Source organism: Kogia breviceps, chromosome 3 (assembly GCF_026419965.1).
Source record: "Kogia breviceps isolate mKogBre1 chromosome 3, mKogBre1 haplotype 1, whole genome shotgun sequence".
Lineage (NCBI taxonomy): Eukaryota > Metazoa > Chordata > Mammalia > Artiodactyla > Physeteridae > Kogia > Kogia breviceps.
Window position 1 is genome coordinate 46,551,994 of NC_081312.1, and position 21,559 is coordinate 46,573,552.

Consider the following 21,559-nt stretch of genomic DNA (forward strand, 5'->3'; position numbering starts at 1 on the left):
GTGTAACTGGTAGAATGAGGGATATATTATATGAAACGTAAGAAACACGGTGTGGAAGAAAGATCAAGTGCAAACAAATCAGTCACCCCCTGGTCCACCTTCATGTGGACGTGGGAACTGGAAAGCAGGCGTTATAAGGCAGGAGCCCCAGCTGGAACCCAGCAACAGTAGTTGCACCGTAATGGTCCAAACATCTCAGACCTTTTCAACAATGTGAGAACCCTTGGGCACATTGTAAAGACATTTTTATTGCATCATGACTGCTCACAACCAGCCATAGACCTTTAAACCAGCCTTGTATACATACACCAAAACCTACTACCAACAGAGGCAAACCAGAAACACCCAGTCCTGGTCATAGCAATGCCTGCTACCTACTTCATGTCATCCCAACCTGTTCTCACCTCCCTCCAATCTCCACCCAGCTCCCAAGCCAAGCCTTCTGCCCCTGGTATGCATCCCGTTCTTGCTATTAGAATCAGCGAGTATATTTTCTTTCCTTGGCTCTTCCTCTTTACGAGGACTGTGTCTCTTTCCACTACTGACTGTCTCAGGTAGCAGCCCATTCCAACCTCCACACTGGTTTTAGCCCCTCACACTCAAGTCCTGACATCCAGGTAGATGAGTGGGTGCAGCTCCCTCAAAAGGGCCATTCAAGAAAACTGGTATTTTTCAGTCTTCTTGTACAAATTTTTCTTTTTGTCTGTTTCTTAGCATAGTGTGACAGAGAACATGGAAATAAGTCATTTTCATGCTATTAGCACATTTAGGAAACAGGCTTCCACAGTAATTAATCTAATGAAGATGACCCTAGACTGAAGAAACAGCAATTAGAGTTGCCGGAATAGACATTAGGGAAAATGAAGACACTTACATTCAAAGAAAGATAAGATTTTTAAATAAGAGGTAAAATTAATAACAGCCCAAATTCTATGGAGCAGGAAAGAGCTTCTAATGATTCAAAGAAGGCTGGGAGACATGCAGATTACACTGTCATATTCAAGGGAATACAAAAGTGATGGTATCCTATCATGAAAATATGGACATTAAGGGATAGGCTAAAAGAAAAGGAAAATTAGAAGAAACTGACTAGCTATATGCAATCTAATGGAAAGGATTTTCTCTGAATAAAAATTTTTTCCAGGTAAATTTTCAGTTGTTATTTTCCAAACATAAATAACCTACAGTTTAAGTAATAATTCAAATTCTGTGCTATTCAGAGATGCAATTTGGAAACCAACAGATACCCTGTTCCAGTGGTGTAAGGAACCCACTACTACCTACCCAGCTGACCTCAGCAAGGGGTCTGCACATCTGGGGGAATCTATCAAGGGAAGGCCCATCTGGGGGTTTCCACCCAGGTTGAGGAGATCTGTTGACACTAATTATTAGCAATAACAACAGCTCTTGCTGGTTTATTTCCCATCAAACTCAGTATGTTACTAGAATCTAGTATGTCAGGCTCTCTTTTTGACCTTATAGGAAGCCAGGGGAAAAAACCAGAGGGGAAAAGCCTAACATATGGAAGAGTTTCTTCAAATGCCTTCTCTATGCTGATTTCTATGTAAAGGTTGATCAAATGGTTTGCTGGGACCTGGGGCTACCTAGGGAATTTCAGCCCACTCTGGAAGGCAACCAGTGTTCTGAGCACTGCACACTCACTGAACAGAATGAAGAGCTCTGTGAAACTTCAAAGGCCACTTGTAGGGCAGAGAAGGAATATGCTCATTATTGTTGATGCTGTTACTATTAATAAATGGGGCTTTATGAATAAAAAGGTAAGTGAGCTATGACATTATTAACATTAATTTTCCCTTATTACTTCTTTAGTTTTTAGGCTTTTTAGGTTTTTTTTCTTCTTTAAGACCCATATGCCCAGCAAAGAGTCAAAGGCTTCCTTTTGGCTAAAGTACTATATTTCTATGCCATTATTATATATAGCCTTGAATAATCACAATTAATATGATTTTTAATGTACAAATTCAATGTGCTATAAATTCTAGATATCATCATGCTGGTTTTTAATCATTATTATTAGGTGAAACCTTAGAAAAAATTTAAGCCTATCATGGGCCCTATCAGCTTCTTATTTTAATTCTGAAGATTTGGGCATATCTGCTGTTCATAGAGAGAAAGAATCAAAACTTCCTCTTTTTCCATCTGGCTACAAGTGCTTTTCATAGCTTATTTTTTCCACACTCATTCCTAAGACATGCACTAGAGCTGAGCTATCGTGAGATTGTGTCAGAGTCAAACTATTATATCATTGACTATTAGCTATTTCACAGGAGAATCAAACTGCCTGACTTTTTTAAAAAATCAGAAGGGACTTTTATAGTAGTAAGACTTTGTCAACAGAGACTGAGTGCTACATGCAACTTGGCTCAAAAAAAATTGAAAGCTTCAGAAATTAACTTTATCACAGAAAACATTTAGCTGTAAGCAATATCCAGCTGTGGAGGCATAGAACCAAAGGTCAGAGAAATGTACTAAAAAAATAAATACTTTTCAGACACCGAGTGGAGAGAATAGTAAGAGCTAGTGTCAGCCTGTTGCTGTGCCAGGCTGAGCTAGCTGGTAAGTTCTCCGGTAAAGAAAACGCTTTTCTGGAATGATTATAATGGGTACTCTGTGAGCTCTGGGGCCTGGACTTGCTTTTCTATAGATGACTTTGTTCCTTCTTTACATTGTAAAGTTCAGTTTATACTTTTGTAGAAATACATTCTCATCACTTCAAATGACGATGCTGATTCGGCCACATTTAAGTTTCATTCTCATTTGAAGAACTGAGCCCTAGCTTGTTTGGAAGAGAAAATGCTACAAAAACTCTTGCTTCCTTCTGAAACTCTTATTAAATATTCAGAACTGAATGAAAGTAATCTAGCTCTGGAAGGGGTGGTTCATATTTATAGAGAAAAACAAAAACCAGGTTGTGGAAAGATGGAAAGACAAAAGGAATTCGCTAACCAGCTGAAAGTTAGAAACACACCATACGTAGTCGAATCACCTGTGATACTCCAACTAAAAATCAGCAGTGCCAACAAAAGAGGTTTCTGAAAGTCATAATAGGCTCCCATTTTTCAGAGAGTAAATAAATTCCTTACTGGGGAAAGAAATCCACAAAGAGATGGTAATTTTACTTTTATTTCAAAGACTAAACAATACAAGATCCCACAAGCAAGTTTAAACACTCCAAGAAGATATTCTGAATGATTTTGCTAACTTTTGCTGTCAATCTGACTCATGAAGGACTTAACTAACTGCACTTTCTTTGATAGCCAAGAAAGGTCCACTCAGAATAATCATGTGGCAGACAAAAGAAGTGCAGTGTGGCCAAGAGGAACCTGTGATGATTTATTAGTCAATTACAGCTATTTCTTTCAAACTGTGTCCTATTAAATTCACCTTCCTCTCCAGATGCATAAATTAACCCTGCACAAAAGCATCTGAATACCAAAAAGCACATTATTCTCCAGAGGTGAAACATCAGGGGCAGACAGAGCCTCCCTTTGGTGACCATATTGGAACTGTATTAGTTTCCTGTTGGTGACTGTAACGTATCATCATAAACTTAGTGGCTTAAAAAAAATGATACTTTTACTGTCTTATAGTCCTGGAGGTCCGAAGTCCAAAATGGGTCTCACTGGGCTAAAATCAAGGTGTCAGCAGGGCTGTGTTCCTTCTGAAGGTTCTGGGGGAGAATCCATTTCCTTGCCATTTCCACCTTCCAGAGGCCGCCCACATTCCTGGGCTCACGGCCCCCTTCCATCCACAAGGTCCGTAAGTGGCTGATCAAGTTTTTCTCCCATCACATCTCTCTGGCATTGACTCTTCTCCCACCTCTCACTTCCCATTAAGGACCCTTGTGATTACATGGAGCCCACTCGGAGAGTCCAAAAGCATCTTCCAGTTTTAAGCTTAAACTAAGAACCTTAATTCCATCTGCACGTGTGCCATGTAACATGAGATTTTCGCACGTCCCTGGGATTAGGATGCAGACATTTTCTGGAGGCCGTTATTCTGCCTCCTACAGGTACAAAGAATAAGACAAACATTTTACCTTCCTCTGCCTCTCTTCTGTTACAAACTGTCCAGCCAGAGTTACTCCACATCCTTGGGTACAGGCACCTCACCTTTAAAAAAGTGGTAATAATAAATCTTGCTTCTCCTGCTGTCCTCCCTACCTCTAAATCTGTGACTCTATGACTAACAATTCTTTCCATGTTTTCACCTAATAAAATCATAGCCTTCATCTCCCACTAAAAAGACGTCGGGTGGCTCTGAGTACGATTCCCTTCTTCCAGCTAGCTTAAATGCAAAATTCACAGCTCAGAGAATTTGGCAAGACATTTGTTCATTCATTTACATATATTAACTCAACACCTACTGTGTGCCAGGCACAGCAAGTCCAGCATGAAACAAAAGAGACATACTCCATGCCCTAACTGGGCTTAGCTTAGCATTTTCCTATATTTGCTGGCAGGATATAGAGGAAAGCTATTTTCTTCTATTTATGCCCCACTTCTTTTCAATACATATCTGAGATCATATGATAAAAACACAGGTGCAATGCGAATCTATAAAATCAGGCAGGGTGTAACAAAAATTAATAGTTATCATGACAGGTGAGACATTGGGACTCAAAGCAGATTTTCGAAGTTTTGTATGAGACACCTCAGTATACTAAGTGCTTTCCAATACATTATCTCCTCTGATCCACACTACAACTTGGTCAGGTATGGAAAGTGTTCTAAGCATCCCCAATTGGCTGGTGTGAAATTCCCCAGAAAGCTTTAGTAACTTGACTAAGGCTACACAGTAAATGGCAAAGTCCAGGACTCAGATTCAGGTCTTAATTCAAATGATTTGCACTCTGTCATTTTTATGCTATTAACTGAGAGCCCTTCTCCTTGCCTGGCTTTGCAGGATGCCCTGCTGCTTCTCCTAACTTCGAAGCCCTCCTTCTTCCTACACACTTCTTACTGTCTCCTACCATGGGCACTGCCCAATACCCCATTCTCTTCTCAGAGCTTGAACCAGCTGCTCTTCGTAAATGGAAACTATGTCTACCTCCCATGGCTGCCTATCCCCGTGAGTAACTTCCCTCTGACACAGCGCTCTCTGAGCTCCACCGCCAGCTCTCTTCACCTGCCCTTCAGGAATGTCCCCTGGCATGACATAACCCAGGCCCTCTGCTCCATTCCCTGGCCTTAGCTCTATTACCTATTTCCATCACTGACATCACTAAACTCCTGTCTCTCCTTTCTATCTTGTTCTGTCAAGGCCTCGTGTTCTCACGACTCCAGTGGTAACCCAGCTCGGGTAAGAGTCATCGCCTCAGACTCTGTGGAATCTCCACTGGCCAGGCTACCCTCTGACCCCCACATCCCACCAGGCAAGAAGGAATATACAGCCCAGAGAGGAATTTCCCCCGAAAGTAGGCTCAAATGTTCTCTCTTCTTGGGTAGCACAAAAGACAGCGTTGGCAAATACATGAAGATGCGTCAACCGCCCTTACACCTTCTTCAGCATTTCCAACAGTGAGGAAGAAACCCAACTGAAGATTCTCTTCAGCCACCAAACTAAAGGACTACAGGAGGCGGGTATCAAAAACATGGTGCCAGGTATTATGAAGCTTGTTGAAAGAAGGAATTTCTGAGTCGCTAAATCTCTCTGGACTTTGAAAACAGCCTTTCAAACAGACATTATGAAAAGACATTTTACAGAAAACCCTCAAGAAATGTGCTGAATGGATGCTGACGGACTAGTGATGATTTCTAGAGCACGGAGACCAAAGCGGTCCTGTGCCCTTTACCTTTCAGAGGTTACTGTGCCTGCCTCAGAGAAGCAGCCTTGCGCCAGCCTGACTGTGCAGGAGCCATACTCCCTGCCAGGGCTCAGCTCTGCCTCCCACAAAGGGACATGTTAGAAGCAGACACGTGCCACGGGTTAAGCAGCACCAAGCAACATTCCGCAAGCAGCTTGTAAACAGTAATGTCCTATCAGTCTGTGATGGACAACCAGGACTGCAAGGTGCTCTCCAGTCTTGAGCTCTCACTATTGGAAACTACGTTGTGAGCCTGCCTGAGGCATGGAAGCAATGTTGCAAAAGCATGTGCGAACACACACACACACACACACACACACACACACACACACACACCAGAACTAAGCCATGTAGAGGTCTGAGCTCTTTTTCTTACAGTAGAAAGGACACGCTTTCTAGCTCCTGAAAGGTGGGGCTGATCCTTAAACTTATCTTTACGATTTCCTCTCCCTCCTAGTACTGGGCTGGCCAAAAAGTTCGTTTGGGATTTTGTAACATCTTATGGAAAAACCCGAATGAACTTTTGGCCCAACCCAGTACTTAGAACAGTCCTAAGGTAAAAATGGGCACACCTAGTAAACACCGAACTGAGTTCATTATTGCTTTATTCTAAGTTAAGCTCTACTCTTTCTCTACCAGAGAGTCAGAAGAATGAGGATAACTTGCTTTTAACTATTTAACAAGGATGTTTCAAAGACACGAATTCCTTAAGAAGTCTACTTGTAAAGTCAGTCATGGTGGAAAGTGATTACTGTGAAAATTAGATTTTTAAAGTTATATATATATGTGTGTGTTCTTAATGGCCCAATCTATTTTTTAACCATTTTTTACTGAAATATAGTTATTTTAGGAAAATATAGTTTATTCACAAAGATTTTTATGAAAAAAATTAATTATAATAGTCAAATACCAAGCAATGGAGCAGTATAGAAATTACAGAGCCATTAAAATTACATTTGTAAAGATATTACAATGATAATACTCATCATCATGTTATCATTTTAAATGTAAAAGGGTGCAAAATTGTTTATAGAGTATGATTATGATCACGACGATATTAAAAACAGCACAGAAGAAAACAGAGCAAAGTATTAACAGAAGTTGTGTTTGGATAGTGGTATAAAGTGTTTTCCCTATTTTATTTCTACATATTTTCTAACCGTTCTATTATAAACATTATTGCTTATAATAAAAAGTGAGTTATTTTCTAAAATGTTAAAATATCTGAATAGTCTCAGGCTTCAAGAAATGCTCAACACTGACTCTCCATGTTCTGCAAATTAGCTCTTCTTTCCTAAGCATGCACTATATGCCAGGCCTGACCAAGTGCTTTACAGTCTTTACTTCTTAGTCCTAAGCACCACCCTAGGAGGAAGGAAAGGCTATTATCCCTGTTTTACAGATGAAGAAACTGAGGCACACAGCAGTTAAATGAACTTGCCCAAGGTCACAGAGCTAGTAAGTGGCTGAGTGCAGTGTGAGCCCAGATGGTCTGCCCCAGAACCCATCCTTGTAACCCTGTGCAATGCTCTCTCTACAAGACTCTAGCAGAGACACTGATTAAAGTAATGCAACCCTGGCAGGTGCTGCAGCTTCTCTGGGCCTCAATTTCCCCATTTATAATGGCATCTACTCAATAGAGTTGTTGTGAGATGATACATGTAAACAGTGCTGAACACGATGCCTGGCACACGGCAAGCACTCACTTAATGTCAACTCTGGTCATTTCTAAAAAGGAACCAGGGGCTTCCCTGATGGAGCAGTGGTTAAGAATTCGCCTGCCAATGCAGGGGACACAGGTTCGAGCCCTGGTCCCGGAAGATCCCATATGCCGCGGAGCAACTAAGCCCATGCGCCACAACTACTGAGCCTGCGCTCTAGAGCCCGCAAGCCACAACTACTGAAGCCCATGCACCTAGAGCCCGTGCCCCGCAACAAGAGAAGCCACCGCAATGAGAAGCCCACATACCACAACAAAGAGTAGCCCTCGTTCGCCGCAACTAGAGAAAGGCCGCACACAGCAACAAAGACCCAACACAGCCGAAAATAAATAAAATAAAATAAATTAAAAAAAAAAAAGAACCAGCACCTTTGGCCATGGGCCCAAACTTGCAGCAGGATAGGCAATCCACAGGGCCTCCTGAGAACTGTCCTGTGAGACATCTGCATCACTATGGGGCTTTCCTTCCTATTTTAAGTGACACAGTGTAATAGCAACGTGATAGCTACTTCACTGCAATGTGATAGTATCCTTCACTCTCCTTTTTTCAAAACTCTGCTTTTCACCAAAGCACATATTTTTAAAAATATATGCATCCAATCTTGCCTCCTTGGAATTATAGATGGCAACGAAAATCCAGGTCACAAATGACAGTGTGACTGACTTCAGTGCCGCTGGCATGCACCTAGGAAATAATGCCAACTTATCTGGATTTAATGTTGATGAGTTAAAGATAGTTTCCATTAGACATGCTCTCCTGGTCTTTCGCTTTCTCCAGGGTGGATTTTCAGCATCCCTGCTCCTTGCTTTCTTTGCAGCAGAACCTCAAGCTGACAGATATTCACCCTGTGCTCAGGGAAGCTACCGCCACTGTAACTGTCATATGAGCAGGAAAATTAAAATCACAAACAATGCTATTATTTTTCAGCAGGCTACTTAGCTTATCAAAGATCAGTTTCTAAGTGGTAAAACTGAACTGTTCTTACGTCCAGAATCAGACAGATTGCAAAGCTGAAAAGGTCTGGGCATGAGGAAAAATGGCTGGCCCACTGTCACGGGGTACCCACTGATGCTACTGGTCACAAATAAGACACTGCAGTGCACGGGTCTGAGACAGTAAAGCAGCCTAGAAATGCACATTAGCAGAGACAGCTTCAAAGACTGTGATGCTCTATTTCTCAGTTGAGGAACAGGGGCGGTTATTAATCTTTAATGGCACATAAATATGATATACTCTTTTGTATGAGTGACAGATTTCATGATTTAAAAGAAGATCAGAAGTGCAATGGAAACTCAAACTTTAAAAGTGCATATTAGATAGAATATAAATTTAAGGCAGGGAGCTCTTTTTCTCTTCATTTAGGATTGATAAACAACGTTTGTAAGAGTTCATAAAATTTCAGACTACAAGAGATTGAAGACCACCTAACCTAATGGGTTTCCAACGGTGTTCCCAAAATAAAATTCCGTCTTGTGCAGACACACCGTAAACTCCTTACTCAGAACTGGGAGGTTTTTTTTAAGAAAAATGATTTTTATTAATAGTTTACTGTATTTTCAGAGAACTGGGAGTTTTCTTAGCACTGGAACTTCACTTTGTACATCAGAAGAGTGGCCTAAGTCTCTCCATTACCTGCCACCAGCCCTGGTTCTTCCTTTCCTTCTTGATCCGGGAGACTCTTTCCCATCACCTGAATCGCTTCAATAAAGATACAGATTTAATTTATGTGTCTTCAAGAAGTTCAGAGAGAAATGTACCATGTGCCTTACAGAGACATATTCTCTTTAAAAGGCATTATGGAAATCTACCATTCTTGCTGAAACAGTTACTAAAGAGGGAGAAATCAGCAACTTCAAATACCAAAAACTGGAACAGCCAAGCAAGGAGCAAACGGCTAACCATACCTTAAACAACTGTGGTCAGCAAGGGTGAGCTAAGGGAATAAAGAACTCAAAAAATAATAATAATAGTAATATTGCATATGGGCAGGGGGCCTACAGAAAATCTTTGTACCATCCCCTCAATTTTCCTGAGAACCTTAAAGTGCTCTTAAAAAATTGTCAATAAAAAATTAAAATAAATTTTTAAGAAAGCAAAAAATTCTTTAAAATAATGGAAGTAGAAAAGATCTCCCTTTTTTAAGAAGATGCCTTCTATGTACCAAATGTACCAAATTACAAAAGAATCCTGTGTCCCTGGGAATGACTAATCCACATACACCAGTCCTTGAATAGTCCAACTACTTACTCATAGAGTAATACTAAAACAGGACTCACTTGCTCCATCATACAGTTGGCTATAGGCCAAATGCCCATACAACCATTAAAAAAAAATCAATTTCACAGGCTAATGGGCATTATGGGAGCCAAGCTATGCACACTGGACTCCAGACAGAGCTAGGCACCACCAGCTTTGTAAACACTAGCCCTGATTAGTTTCTGCTAGCTCAAAGCAAAAGGTAGCTATTGTTAAATTAGCCGAGAGCTCATTTATGTCAGAGTTCAAAACTCATATTCGTACAACTAAATTATGCATACTCTACAGTGTTCTCAGGTTTAATTATCTTTGGGCTAATGAAAGTAAGATAAATAAAACAATGACACTTTAAAGTAGTAATGGCACTACAACCCGTTTCATTTCTTTTTAAGTAAATCGCTAGATTTCTCTATCAACTTCGTCTTTGCAGTTGGGAACCACCATGGCCCTGACAGAGATGCTAAAAGTTAAAGGAAAGTCCAAGAGTCTTGGGCACTGTATACAATGTGCCTGCCCTGGGCTCTCCCTCCTACAAGCCCCGGTGGTGTTCATGCTTGTCACATGGCCCTGCCCACCCCCTCATCTGGAATGATGACATTAGGGTGGGCACTCGATGAAAAGAAACTACTCTGTAAGTAGCCAGTGACCTACACCAGTGTTCCTCAAACTCTAATGGGCAACGAATCACCAGGGGGTCTTGTTAAAATGCATATTCAGATGGGGAGGGTTGCACTGCTGTCAAGATCACAGATGAGGTCCATACTGCTGGTTCCCAGTCTGCACATGAAGTAACAAGGACCTAGACATTTGGACTGACAGACATGATGCCCTGAGACAGAAATCCAGCAAGTAGCTGTCTTGAGGGCCCAGATCATCTCAATTCCAGCCCCTCTTGAGGCTGGAAAGGCTCCTGTTCATGGAGTCTCATGCCACTCCCCTGAGAACTTATTTGTAAGCTTGCAATAGAGCCCCATTTCCTCAAGCCAGCTCATGCTGGCTTCTGTTTTATGTAACCAGAGGAGCCTTGACTAGGACAGACACAAAGGGACGTACCTTCAACCCTGAAGCTACTGTTGGTGCCATTCTGGTTTAAAAGGGGGGTGGGTATCTTCTAGCAATAGGTAAATACATTATTTGAGTTGAAAATAACGCAGCAGTACATGGATGTGCTTCCCCGTTGAACAGCGATTTTCCACTTAATCCTAAGGGAATTGTCCAGACCTGGAAAGATGTTCCAAGTAAAGGGGTTGCTGATTCCATGGTTACCTAAGCTATGACCACTCACTCCCACATCCCCCTTCTAAACCACAAGCTTCCCTGGGTCCAGCTGAGACTCTGAAGGAAGAAGAGAAGAAGTTTCTGGTACCACCTGGATCCCCGGGATCCTGCTGTCTCTGTCTTGCTTTCCCCTTTGTTTTTATATTGTTTTCCTTGATATTCTCTCCATCATTCTTGCCAGATGCCTTTGGAGTTTTCTCCTTTTTCCAATGACCTAGAATCATCATCTTATCCTAAAGTCTTTAAGTCACTCTAGCCAGACTGTAGCCTTATAACCCCAGCACCCATATCAGTTCTTATGGAAAGTGACATAAGGGTGTCTGAGTTCTTTCTCCAAGTCATCACCCTTGGTTTCTGCTTAAAATAACAACTCTGCACCCAGACATGCGATTCAACTAAAAAATGCTTTACAAATTCTAACCCTAAAGGCTCCAGGGGAGCCCTGGGCTGTGAGATCCACTATTTAACCTCAACAAGGTCTACTAGCCAATTACTCTAACCCTTATACTGTACCTAAGACAAGTGATGGCTCTTTGATTTACATGAAAATAAAAATATTTGCACAGTAGCCTTTATAACTTTATACTTTAAACTATAAAAATGTTGTCCAGCTTCAGTTGAGGATTGTATTCCTTTTTTGCCCCTATTCCGGTTTTTCATCTCTATACAAATGTGAATGAATCAAAAAGGATAAAGAAGTTCAGAGAGAAGCAGACTAACACCAAAGACCAGTCAATAATGTGACTGTGACAATAATGCAAGCGATGCCATTTTATTTATAATCTGAACTACCTACTTCCATAAAGGATTTTAAATGCCTTAAAATAAACACATGTACAGGATAATTGGAGTAAAGGAAAGAAGAGCTAATCCACATGGAAGAAAGGGGAGATAACTACCAGGAAATAGAGATGAGAGTTATTGTAACGAAGCACTAATTTTGGCTCTCAGCTTAGGAAATCACAGCTACAAAAGAAACATGATAGGTTGGGAATTCTCAATTTTGTAAACGTGGAGGCAGATGGATTTGTTAGAAGGGACAGTCCATTTTCTACTGCTGAGCTCAAAGAGGAATTTATGGCATAGTCCCTCCATAAAATAAGGAAGGGGGACTTCAGCTGAAGCCAGGTGGCCATTTCCTCCTTGAACTGTTGGAAGAAGCCAAAGCCCAGATGCTGAAACCCGGATCTGTGCACAGCTGAGTTAGCACAGTCTAAGCAAGCTGGTCTCTGGTGCTAACTTGGTAAAATGGTAGCTCTTGGAGAACTGGAGTAACTGATGACCAAGCTGCCCTGCAGACTGTTTCCTCAAGGAAGGATTAAGGTTGTGATGAGCATTTCAAGTGCAGTGTGTGGATATTGATGGCTGATGTTCTGCTAAGAAAATGAAGGACACTGCCTTGAAATCTTACGAGGAAAAGGGCTCTACAATAGCTCCTCCAGGCAAGACCCATATTGTCTGTCAGTACCATGCTTTTAATAAGCTTCACATGCTAAACCAGTTACTTGAGAGATACCAGCCCAAAGTTCTGGGCAACAGAGAGAAATCATGTTAGTCTAGAAAGTAAAGAGCAGGGGTTCTCTGGTGGCTAACTCAAGTCACAAAAACACCACAGAACAGTTCCAGCAGAATAACAAATTCTGAGAGAAATCACATCCTGTTGATAGTTCACCAGATTCCAAGCAGCTAGGTCAATGTAAGTACTGGGTGAACTTAATAAAGATTTTTTTAGGAACAAACAGAAAAACGAAACCCGTAATAAGAGCAACAACATCCTGGAAAATGTCTTCCAAAGATCCTAATTTCAGGTGTGGGTACTTAATGCTGCAATATTATTTCATAAGTAGCTGCCTCACCAGATTGCCTGGGTTTATGACAGTGATGTGTACAGAGGAGGTGCCTGGCTCCCCTTTGGTCTGGCAGAAACCAGGCATCTCACTTGCCTAAAAACAGAAAAGGAACATTTGGCTATAATTTAAAAAGAAGAAAGGCCAGGACACGGCTTTGCTTCCTGGATTTTAAAATTGAAATCTGATCTGCCAAAAGGTTGTTATTACTCACTCCAGTCTGGCATTAGGAAATGATGTGGTACAAGGTTTGGAGTAGAATAAAAGTAGGATTAATGATCTCGGAGTATGAAGGAGTACATGTCTCTTCTCTCCAAGATCTAAGACTACAAGTCCATAAATTCTCCTGAAATTTTTAGTTCGAATGGAGAAACCCCAGTGTTTTAAGAAGAAAAGAGGCACAGAGTTTTAATGGGATGTCCACTGAACTAATTAACCTGTAATTTGAGGACTAATCAGAAGGAACACTACCTGGAAATTTTAGGAATAGTATTACTGCTGTTATTGATGATATTGGTATATTTGTATATTGCTTTGTAGTTTACAAAGTACTCTATATTTTCACCTAGGTATTAATTCATTTGATTTTTATGATAATACTGGGAGTCAATTATGGCATTCTTCATCACTGAATAGATGAGAAAATTAAGACAAGCCAAGTAACCTGTCGAAGATCATATAGACAGAGAAATACCTGGTCCAGAATTAGAACTCAATTCTTCTAATTCTAAATCTTTTATCATAGAAATTGGAGCCCGTTTCTCTTGATACAACCCAAGCACTACAATGTTTTTAAAAAATCTGCTTGTACTACAAAGAAAAAAAAATTTTTACGCAAAATTTTTGGGCTCCACATCAACTGATGAATGGATAAACAAGAGGTGATATTTCCGTACAACGGGATATTATTCAGCCATTAAAAAAGAATGGAGTACTGATATATGCTACAACATGGATGAACCTTGAAAACATTACGCTAAGTGAAACAAACCAGACCAAATATAGTAGGATTCCATTTATATTAAAAGCCATTTATATTAAAAACAGAACAATAGAGTCAGAAAGTAGATTAGTGGTTGCCTGGAATTAACGGTGGGCACAAAGAATCTTTTACAGGGTGATGAAAATGTTCTATAATTGGACTGTGGTAATGATTACACAACTGTAAATTTGCTAAAAATCATTGAATTGTACACTTCAAATGGGTGAATTTTACGTCATGTAAATTTTACTTCGAAGAATCTGTAAAACTAAAGATTAAACATTTTAAAAATTATGGGCTCCAATGTTCCCACCTATAGTTTAAAAAAGATAATTCAAGGTGCTAAGATTATTTATAATGATGGCGCTAGTAGATAAAAATGCAGTGTGTTCCTGTCACACTACAGGTTGACCTACGTAACAGGTTGACTTTATGTTGGCTTATGTATGTCCATATCTGAGACCTCACTTCTTTGAATAGTGGCTATTACTCCAGAAATATAGGTTAATATGACAATAGAAATTAAACATCTTAAAAATAGGCATATTACTTTGGAGTATCTATCAAAAATGTAAATGTGCATTACCCCAGGGGCTTCCCTGGTGGCGCAGTGGTTAAGAATCCGCCTGCCAATGCAGGGAACACGAGTTCGAGCCCTTGTCTGGGAAAATCCCACATCCCGCGGAGCAGCTAAGCCCGTGCGCCACAACTACTGAGCCCATGTGCCACAACTACTGAAGGCTGCACACCTAGAGCTCGTGCTCTGCAATGAGAAGCCACAGCGATGAGAAGCACATGCACTGCAACAGAGTAGCCCCCACTCACCACAACTAGAGAAAGCCTGCATGCAGGAACGAAGACCCAACGCAGCCAAAAATAAATAAATAAATTTTTTTAAAAAAATGTGCATTACCTCAGCAATTCCTCTCCTAGGAATTTATGCTAAAGAAATCAGGGTAAGTACACAAGTGTGAGTAACAGGATGTTCCTGACAGTGTTGTTTGTATTAATAAACAGGTTGTTTATCTCCTTCTCTGCTTTGTCTTGATTTACTTATTTTTTGCCATGAGCTTGTGTTTCTTTTAACATCAGAAAAATAAAGCAATTTTTATAAAGAGAGAGAGAGATAAAAAATAACCTTTGACATAGTAAATCTATTTTTTCTAAGGAAAAGATTTGGATCAGTGTTTGAAAATATGTGCATAAAAAAAGTACAGCACCGTATTTTATAATAGTGAAAAACTGAGAAAAAACTAAATTTTTTTCTATCATAACAATATTTAACAATCATGATATCTTCATAAGATTGGCCATTACATAGTCATTAAAGATGTTGATGTTTGCCTTTATTACTGAATACAGAAAGCCAATTATAAAAGAGGATGTATACAGTATTACCTCATTGTGTGTATGCACATAGCTATATGCATATATTTGCAGAGGAAAACTTTAGAAGGCTGTGGCTATGTTGCAATTAGCCTTGGTGGACAGGATAACATAATGGTTATATTAGGCAAAGACTCCAGAACCAAACTGCCTGAGTTTGAATACTGGATGTGCCATTTTCTGTGTATAATCTTCAACATTTTAACCTTCTTTGTGCTTCACTTTTCTCATTTGTAATGAGAAGAACAATCATGACTACCTCATAGGCCATTATGAGGAATAAAAAGGTAAAGCACTTATTTAGCAGAGTGCCTTGCACACAGCAAGGGTCACACACATGCTATCATCATCATCCTTGATGATGCTGGGGTCATCCATGGTTGCTTTTATATTTTATCTGTATCTTCCAAGTTTTCTACAGTTTGTGCGGGTTTTACATGGATTACTTATGTAATGTTTAAAATAACCAATAGTTGGGGCTTCCCTGGCGGTCCAGTGGTTAAGACTCCATGCTTCCACTGGAGGGGGCACGGGTTCGATCCCTGGTCAGGGAACTAAGATCTCGCACGCTGCATGGCGTGGCCAAATAAATAAATAAGTTTAATTAAATGTTTAAAAATATAAAATAACTGATTGCAGGGATTTGAACAGATGTATGTACACCTATGTTCACAGCAACATTATTCACAATAGCCAAAGGTGGAAACAACTTAAATGTCCATCAACAGATGGGTGGATTAAACAAACTGCACTATGTACATACAAATGGAATGTTATTCAGCCTTAAAAAGGAAGGAAATCCTGATACATGTATACATCTTGAAAATATTGTGCTAAATAAAAGAAGCCAGACACAAAAGAACAAATATTGGATGATTCAACTTATATGAGGTACTTAGAGCAATCAAATTCATAGAGACAAAGTAGGATGCTGGTTGCTAGGGGCTGGGGGAGGGGGGATTGGGGAGTTAGGGTTTCATGCACACAGAGTTTCCCTTTGGGAAAGAAGAAGAGTTCTGGAGATGGCTGGTGGTGATGGTTGTACAACAACGTGAATGTACTTAATTCCATAGAACTAGACACTTAAAAATGGTTAAAATGGTAAATTTTGTTATGTATGTTTTACCACAATTTTAAAAATTACATAGACAATCTTTAGGCTTAAGGAGAGGGGAACTCTGAATCCATTCATTCGGGTCCCAGCATGTACCCAGCTCTCGTGAAGGGACAGAGCAGCAGTTAGGAGAAAAGAATGGACCAAAGAGCAAAAAGGCTCCTCTCCCCATTTCCAGAGTCTCCTCATCTTCCTCCTGGTTCAAGGTCCCCTGGGCCCCACCTCAGCCTTTCTCTTTCCCTCGCATGCCCTTGTTCTGAAATAAGGGATGAGCTGGGAACACATGCCGTTCAACAACCATTGCTCTATGGAAAAGAATGAAAAGTTTAAAAGAAAACGTAGAGACCGACCTAAAAGAGTAAAACTGAACTTCATTCATCTATGAAAAACCTTCTCCTAGTTAGTCTAACACTCAGACTGTGTCTCTAGTGACAAGATTGGTCTCCCTGTCTCTCTATTTCCTTTGTAGAGAAGTGTGTCTTCCAAGACAGAGTTCATTCTCTTTCTAGATCGTGTGACTCATCTGTCCTTCCTTCTCTAAATTGCTTTGTTGTAGGCAGGTTCATGAACTCAGATGTCTACAGGGACCAGGCAGAAGCAATGTGGGTTTAGGACCACAATAGGTAATGGTGGGGATTGAGGCAAAGTGAAGAGTTCCTACCTGTCTAAAGGGGTAGCTACTACTAGGCTTAGCAGATTGTTTCCATACAGGACTGCATGTTCAATGCTCCCAAATTTTCCACTTGCCAAAAGAAGTACAAAACTCAGATTTTGATGTGAATCTCCCCAAAGACAATACAGACTTTTTTTTCTTTAAAGAAAATACTGTGACCCAAACAAAACTCTCCCACATGGGGCTCCCTTTCATGACATCTGATTTAGAGGTTAGTCTGCAAGCAATAAAATCCTAACAAATGAAGCACACCAGTTAACCCTTCAAATGAACACAGGTATGCTATGAACAGGGAAGGCTACTTTTTATAACTTAAAGACTTTTCTCCCCGGCTGGATATTCTCCATTTGCCCCTCCAGATGCACGGCCCCCTCCTTCTTACCTTGCTCTGTGACCAAGGAGGCCACCCTCCTCAGACTACATCTCTTGGCTCCCTGATCTCTGGGGTTTACTTGGGTCATCCAGTGGAATGGCCAGCAGGAAACCAAAGGGAGGGAAGAGAGAAAGGCTGGGGTATTTATCCCCCAGTTCCTGCTGCTGTAATCTTCCCCTGACAGCCCACAGCTCCTGTCAGGCAGCATTTGCCTGCAGCTAAACCTCTTACAAGTTACAAGAGATTCTCTCTGTCCTTGTCTCCTTAGGACCAAGGAGTGGCAATGGCTTTCTATTGTTAACTCTAGGATGCTTCGCCAATTTTTGTTGATTTCCCTGACCTCTGCCTAGATTTTGTTAGGAGTCCCTCTATTTCCTCCATTACCCTTTTTGAGGGAGCCAGTCTCTTTCCTGCCAGGACCTGACTGGCACATCTTCCCATATCACATACCACGATGTACTTATGATATTAAACAGACAAGATCAAGATCCCTCCCTTCCACACCTACAAGTCTGATTCCACAGGGGAAAGAGGTGAGGCTACCTTGACTCTATTTGTTCTAGCTTTAAAAGATATTAATTCTTGAACCCTACATGAACTCTAATTTCTAAATCACAGTTCTGAATTACTAAAATCCTTAGATTACCAGTCCCACTCTGGAACAGATAACAGGAAAGGCAAAAAATGGTATCCTCCCACTAAAAAAATTTAGAAATCATACATGCTCCATAGGGCAAAGAACTTTTTCTTATATTTTCTTGAAATGCCCACATAAGATGGTTAATAATTTTTAAATAATTTTGAAAGAGATGTGTCATTAAGACATGTTATATTGAACCTTTTTTTCCCATTTAACCTCATTAAACACTTTTAGGAGCAGGGAATTCCCTGGTGGTCCAGTGGTTAGGACTCCACGCTTCCACTGCAGGGGGCGCAGCTTTGATCCCTGGTCGGGGAACCAAGATCCCTGCAAAAACACTTTTAGGAGCAATGCTTAATCCAATTATCTTAATATTCAAGTATCAATATCATACACTAGAGAACAAATGTATGGGTGGGGGGAGGAATTGGGAGATTGGGATTGACACATATACACTATTGATGCTATGTATAAAATAGATAATTTATGAGAATATACTGTATAGCACAGGGAACTCTACTTAATGCACTGTGGTGACCTAAGTGGGAAGGAAATCCAAAAAAGAGGGGATATATGTATATGTATAGCTGATTCATTTTGCTGTACAGCAGAAACTAACAATATTGTAAAGCAATTATACTCCAATAAAAATTAATTTTAAAAAGTATCATACACTAAAGATCTGCATTAAGAGGGACACTACTCCTCTATTCCCCTCAAGACTGTGTCTTGACCCTTTGTATTGTAGTTAGGAATGTAAAGATTTTAGTCAACATTACTAGATTTTTCATTTCATTTTTAGAGAACTTTTCAGTCATTTATTCAGTAACTATGTATTAATCTATATACATTTAGCACCAACTATGTATCCATTCTGACTCTGAGGCCATGAGATAGGAGGTCCCTGACCTCAGAGAACTCAGTATCTATGTTATTTACAAGACAATGAGATAATGCTTTAGTAGGATGTGTCCAAATGTGAGAACATCAATGAGGAATCTGCTAAGTCAGTCTGTAGAGCTAAAAGGGTTGGACATCATAGGTGGCCTCTGTGTTGGGACATGAAGGATGAGTGAGATGTTGTCAGATGGAAGAGAAGAAGGTATTTTGGATGGGAAAGCGTGTGCAAGACACCAAAGAGTGACAGGGGCAAGTCTTACAAGTTTCTCTCTCTAATACTGAGTATAGTTCATGGCACAGAGTAGGCTTTTTTTTTAATGAATGAACAAAGTGGTATTTCACATACAGATATTCTACTGTTTTCATTATTTAAACACCTGTTAGAGTAGCAATATAATTAACCATTCATGGTTGGCCCTAAACTGGAAATAGACCTTGTGAAATTCATTATTTGCAGTGTTCCCAAAATTAAAAGTCCTAATGTTGGCAATGTACATTCCTGTCACTTAAACTGCAATTCACAAATTAAGCTCCAACAAGTTGCTGATATGTTAGTATGACTGAGACTAGCTTAATATTTTCCATTCATTCATGATTTAGTCATCTTGTCATAGTGACTATTTTAATGTGTTCCCAAGGGAAAAAGTACAACCACGAATTAAATCTGATTCAGCAATAAAAATCTAACATCTGAATAATCATATTGAGCTCTTAACTCCTTCCTTTTCTCAAGTTCTCCTTCTGCTATAGTTTTCTATACCTAACAAGTTCTGTCCTGTTATTTGTACTTAGCATTTTACCTCTAACCAGGAGAAACTGCCTGTGCTCTCTATACTTCAAAGGTCTGGACAGTTACTGATTACCAAATTAACACAAGCATTTTAAAAGGTAGCATTTCTTTTCTGTACATTATTCATACAATATATGCTCATATGGGCATGGAGAAATCAAGATGAGCATACTCAGCACTGCTAACATGGTCATTCAGTGGCGAAGGGGTATGGGTTATGGGAGACTTTTGCTTTCTATGTTATACATATCTATTATAAAAATCTGAAAATCTACTTTTTGTTTTACAGCAACCGTATTTTACTTTGTAATACAAGAAACAGTCATTTTCTTCGAGTAGGTGGGTACATGAGTCATCTTCCTGTATATGACCTGGTCTAGAAATTTCAGCAGATACTGCAGAAGAAATCCCATCAGAACTTGGGCAACAGTAATCCTTCCTTCATTTTCACAGGGAACTAGTAATCCTACTACCCATCCAACTCTCTCCCACTTGCTCATTCTCCCACAGCTCACAATGGGCCAGATCTAAGAAAACCATCTCTCTCCACTGCCTGAGAAACTACCTTTTTAAAGAGAAGCTGTATGTAGGATGTAGGTCTTTTACATTTAAAGATGCTGGGGTTTTTTGTTGTTGTTGTTTGTTTGTTTGCGGTACGCGGGCCTCTCACTGTTGTGGCCTCTCCCGTTGCGGAGCACAGGCTCCGTACGCGCAGGCTCAGCGGCCATGGCTCACGGGCCCAGCCGCTCTGTGGCATGTGAGAGCCTCCCGGACCGGGGCACGAACCCATGTCCCCTGCACCGGCAGGCGGACTCCCAACCACTGCACCACCAGGGAAGCCCGGGGGGCTACTCTTCGTTGCAGTGTGCGGGCTTCTCAGCGCGGTGGCTTCTCTCGTTGTGGAGCACGGGCTCTAGGTGCGTGGGCTTCAGTAGTTGCAGCACGTGGGCTCAATAGTTGTGGCTCGCGGGCTCTAGAGTGCAGGCTCAGTAGTCGTGGCTCACAGGCTTAGTTGCTCCGTGGGATCTTCCTGGACCAGGGCTCGAACCCGTGTCCCCTGCCTTGGCAGGCGGATTCTTAACAAACGCGCCACCAGGGAAGCCTGATGCAGGGTTTTTAAATTAATACCAAATATACTTGTTAAAATACAAATTTAAATCAGCTGGATAAAAACACTTATACATACTGGTTCAAGTGCACCTTAGTTTAGGTAGATGGTCATTATTCCAGCCTATAAGAGGGGGCCATTTTTCAATCAAAACTAAGCAAAATTAAGTATTTGTAAAATAAATTTCCATTGGGCAAAGACTATAATTTACCAGATATTGTTTCTCCTGAAACCATTTTCTCTTTCCTTCTTGTGATTGTCTCTTAAATTATCTAGCAAGTAAATACCATTCTTTTATATTGCCAGTTTTCAGGAGTTTTTTTCTCTAAAAAAAAAAAAATGAATAGAGAAACATAACTTGTTACAGTAATTCATTTGAGACTCGTTCTGGCTAGAACAAGAAATATTTGATGGATGGAGAAAAGAAAAATGACAATGAAACCAGCCACAGATATGAAATATAATAAAAATCCCAGAATACAAAACTAATAATAATCATAGTTACTTAATCATGAAGAAATTAATTAGGTTAACCAGGAAGCACAAATAATAATTCTGACAAGAAAAAGAAAAACGTAAGCCTCTATAATTATAGAAAACTAGAAATCATCTAAATTTACAATAACAGAGAAATGCTTAAATTATGTATCATCCAAACAATGGA

At 40.3% G+C, this 21,559-nt stretch overlaps 1 protein-coding gene across 11 annotated transcripts in view; it reads right to left on the reverse strand.

Annotated features, from left to right (window-relative positions):
- The window catches only part of SAMD4A (sterile alpha motif domain containing 4A), a 233,191-nt gene that overhangs the window by 179,218 nt on the left and 32,414 nt on the right, over window positions 1-21,559 (reverse strand). The window contains exons 3-4 of one of the 11 annotated variants that reach the window (XM_067028450.1): window positions 10,858-11,025; window positions 4,061-4,133 (exon numbers count right to left, since the gene is read on the reverse strand). The exons of 8 other annotated variants lie outside the window; for them this stretch is intronic. In XM_067028450.1, the coding sequence (XP_066884551.1) occupies window positions 4,061-4,133; window positions 10,858-10,887 (103 nt within the window). In that variant the 5' untranslated portion in view covers window positions 10,888-11,025. The remainder of the gene's footprint in view (window positions 1-4,060; window positions 4,134-10,857; window positions 11,026-21,559) is intronic. 2 more of the 11 variants (XM_067028451.1, XM_067028455.1) reach the window with 2 other exon arrangements.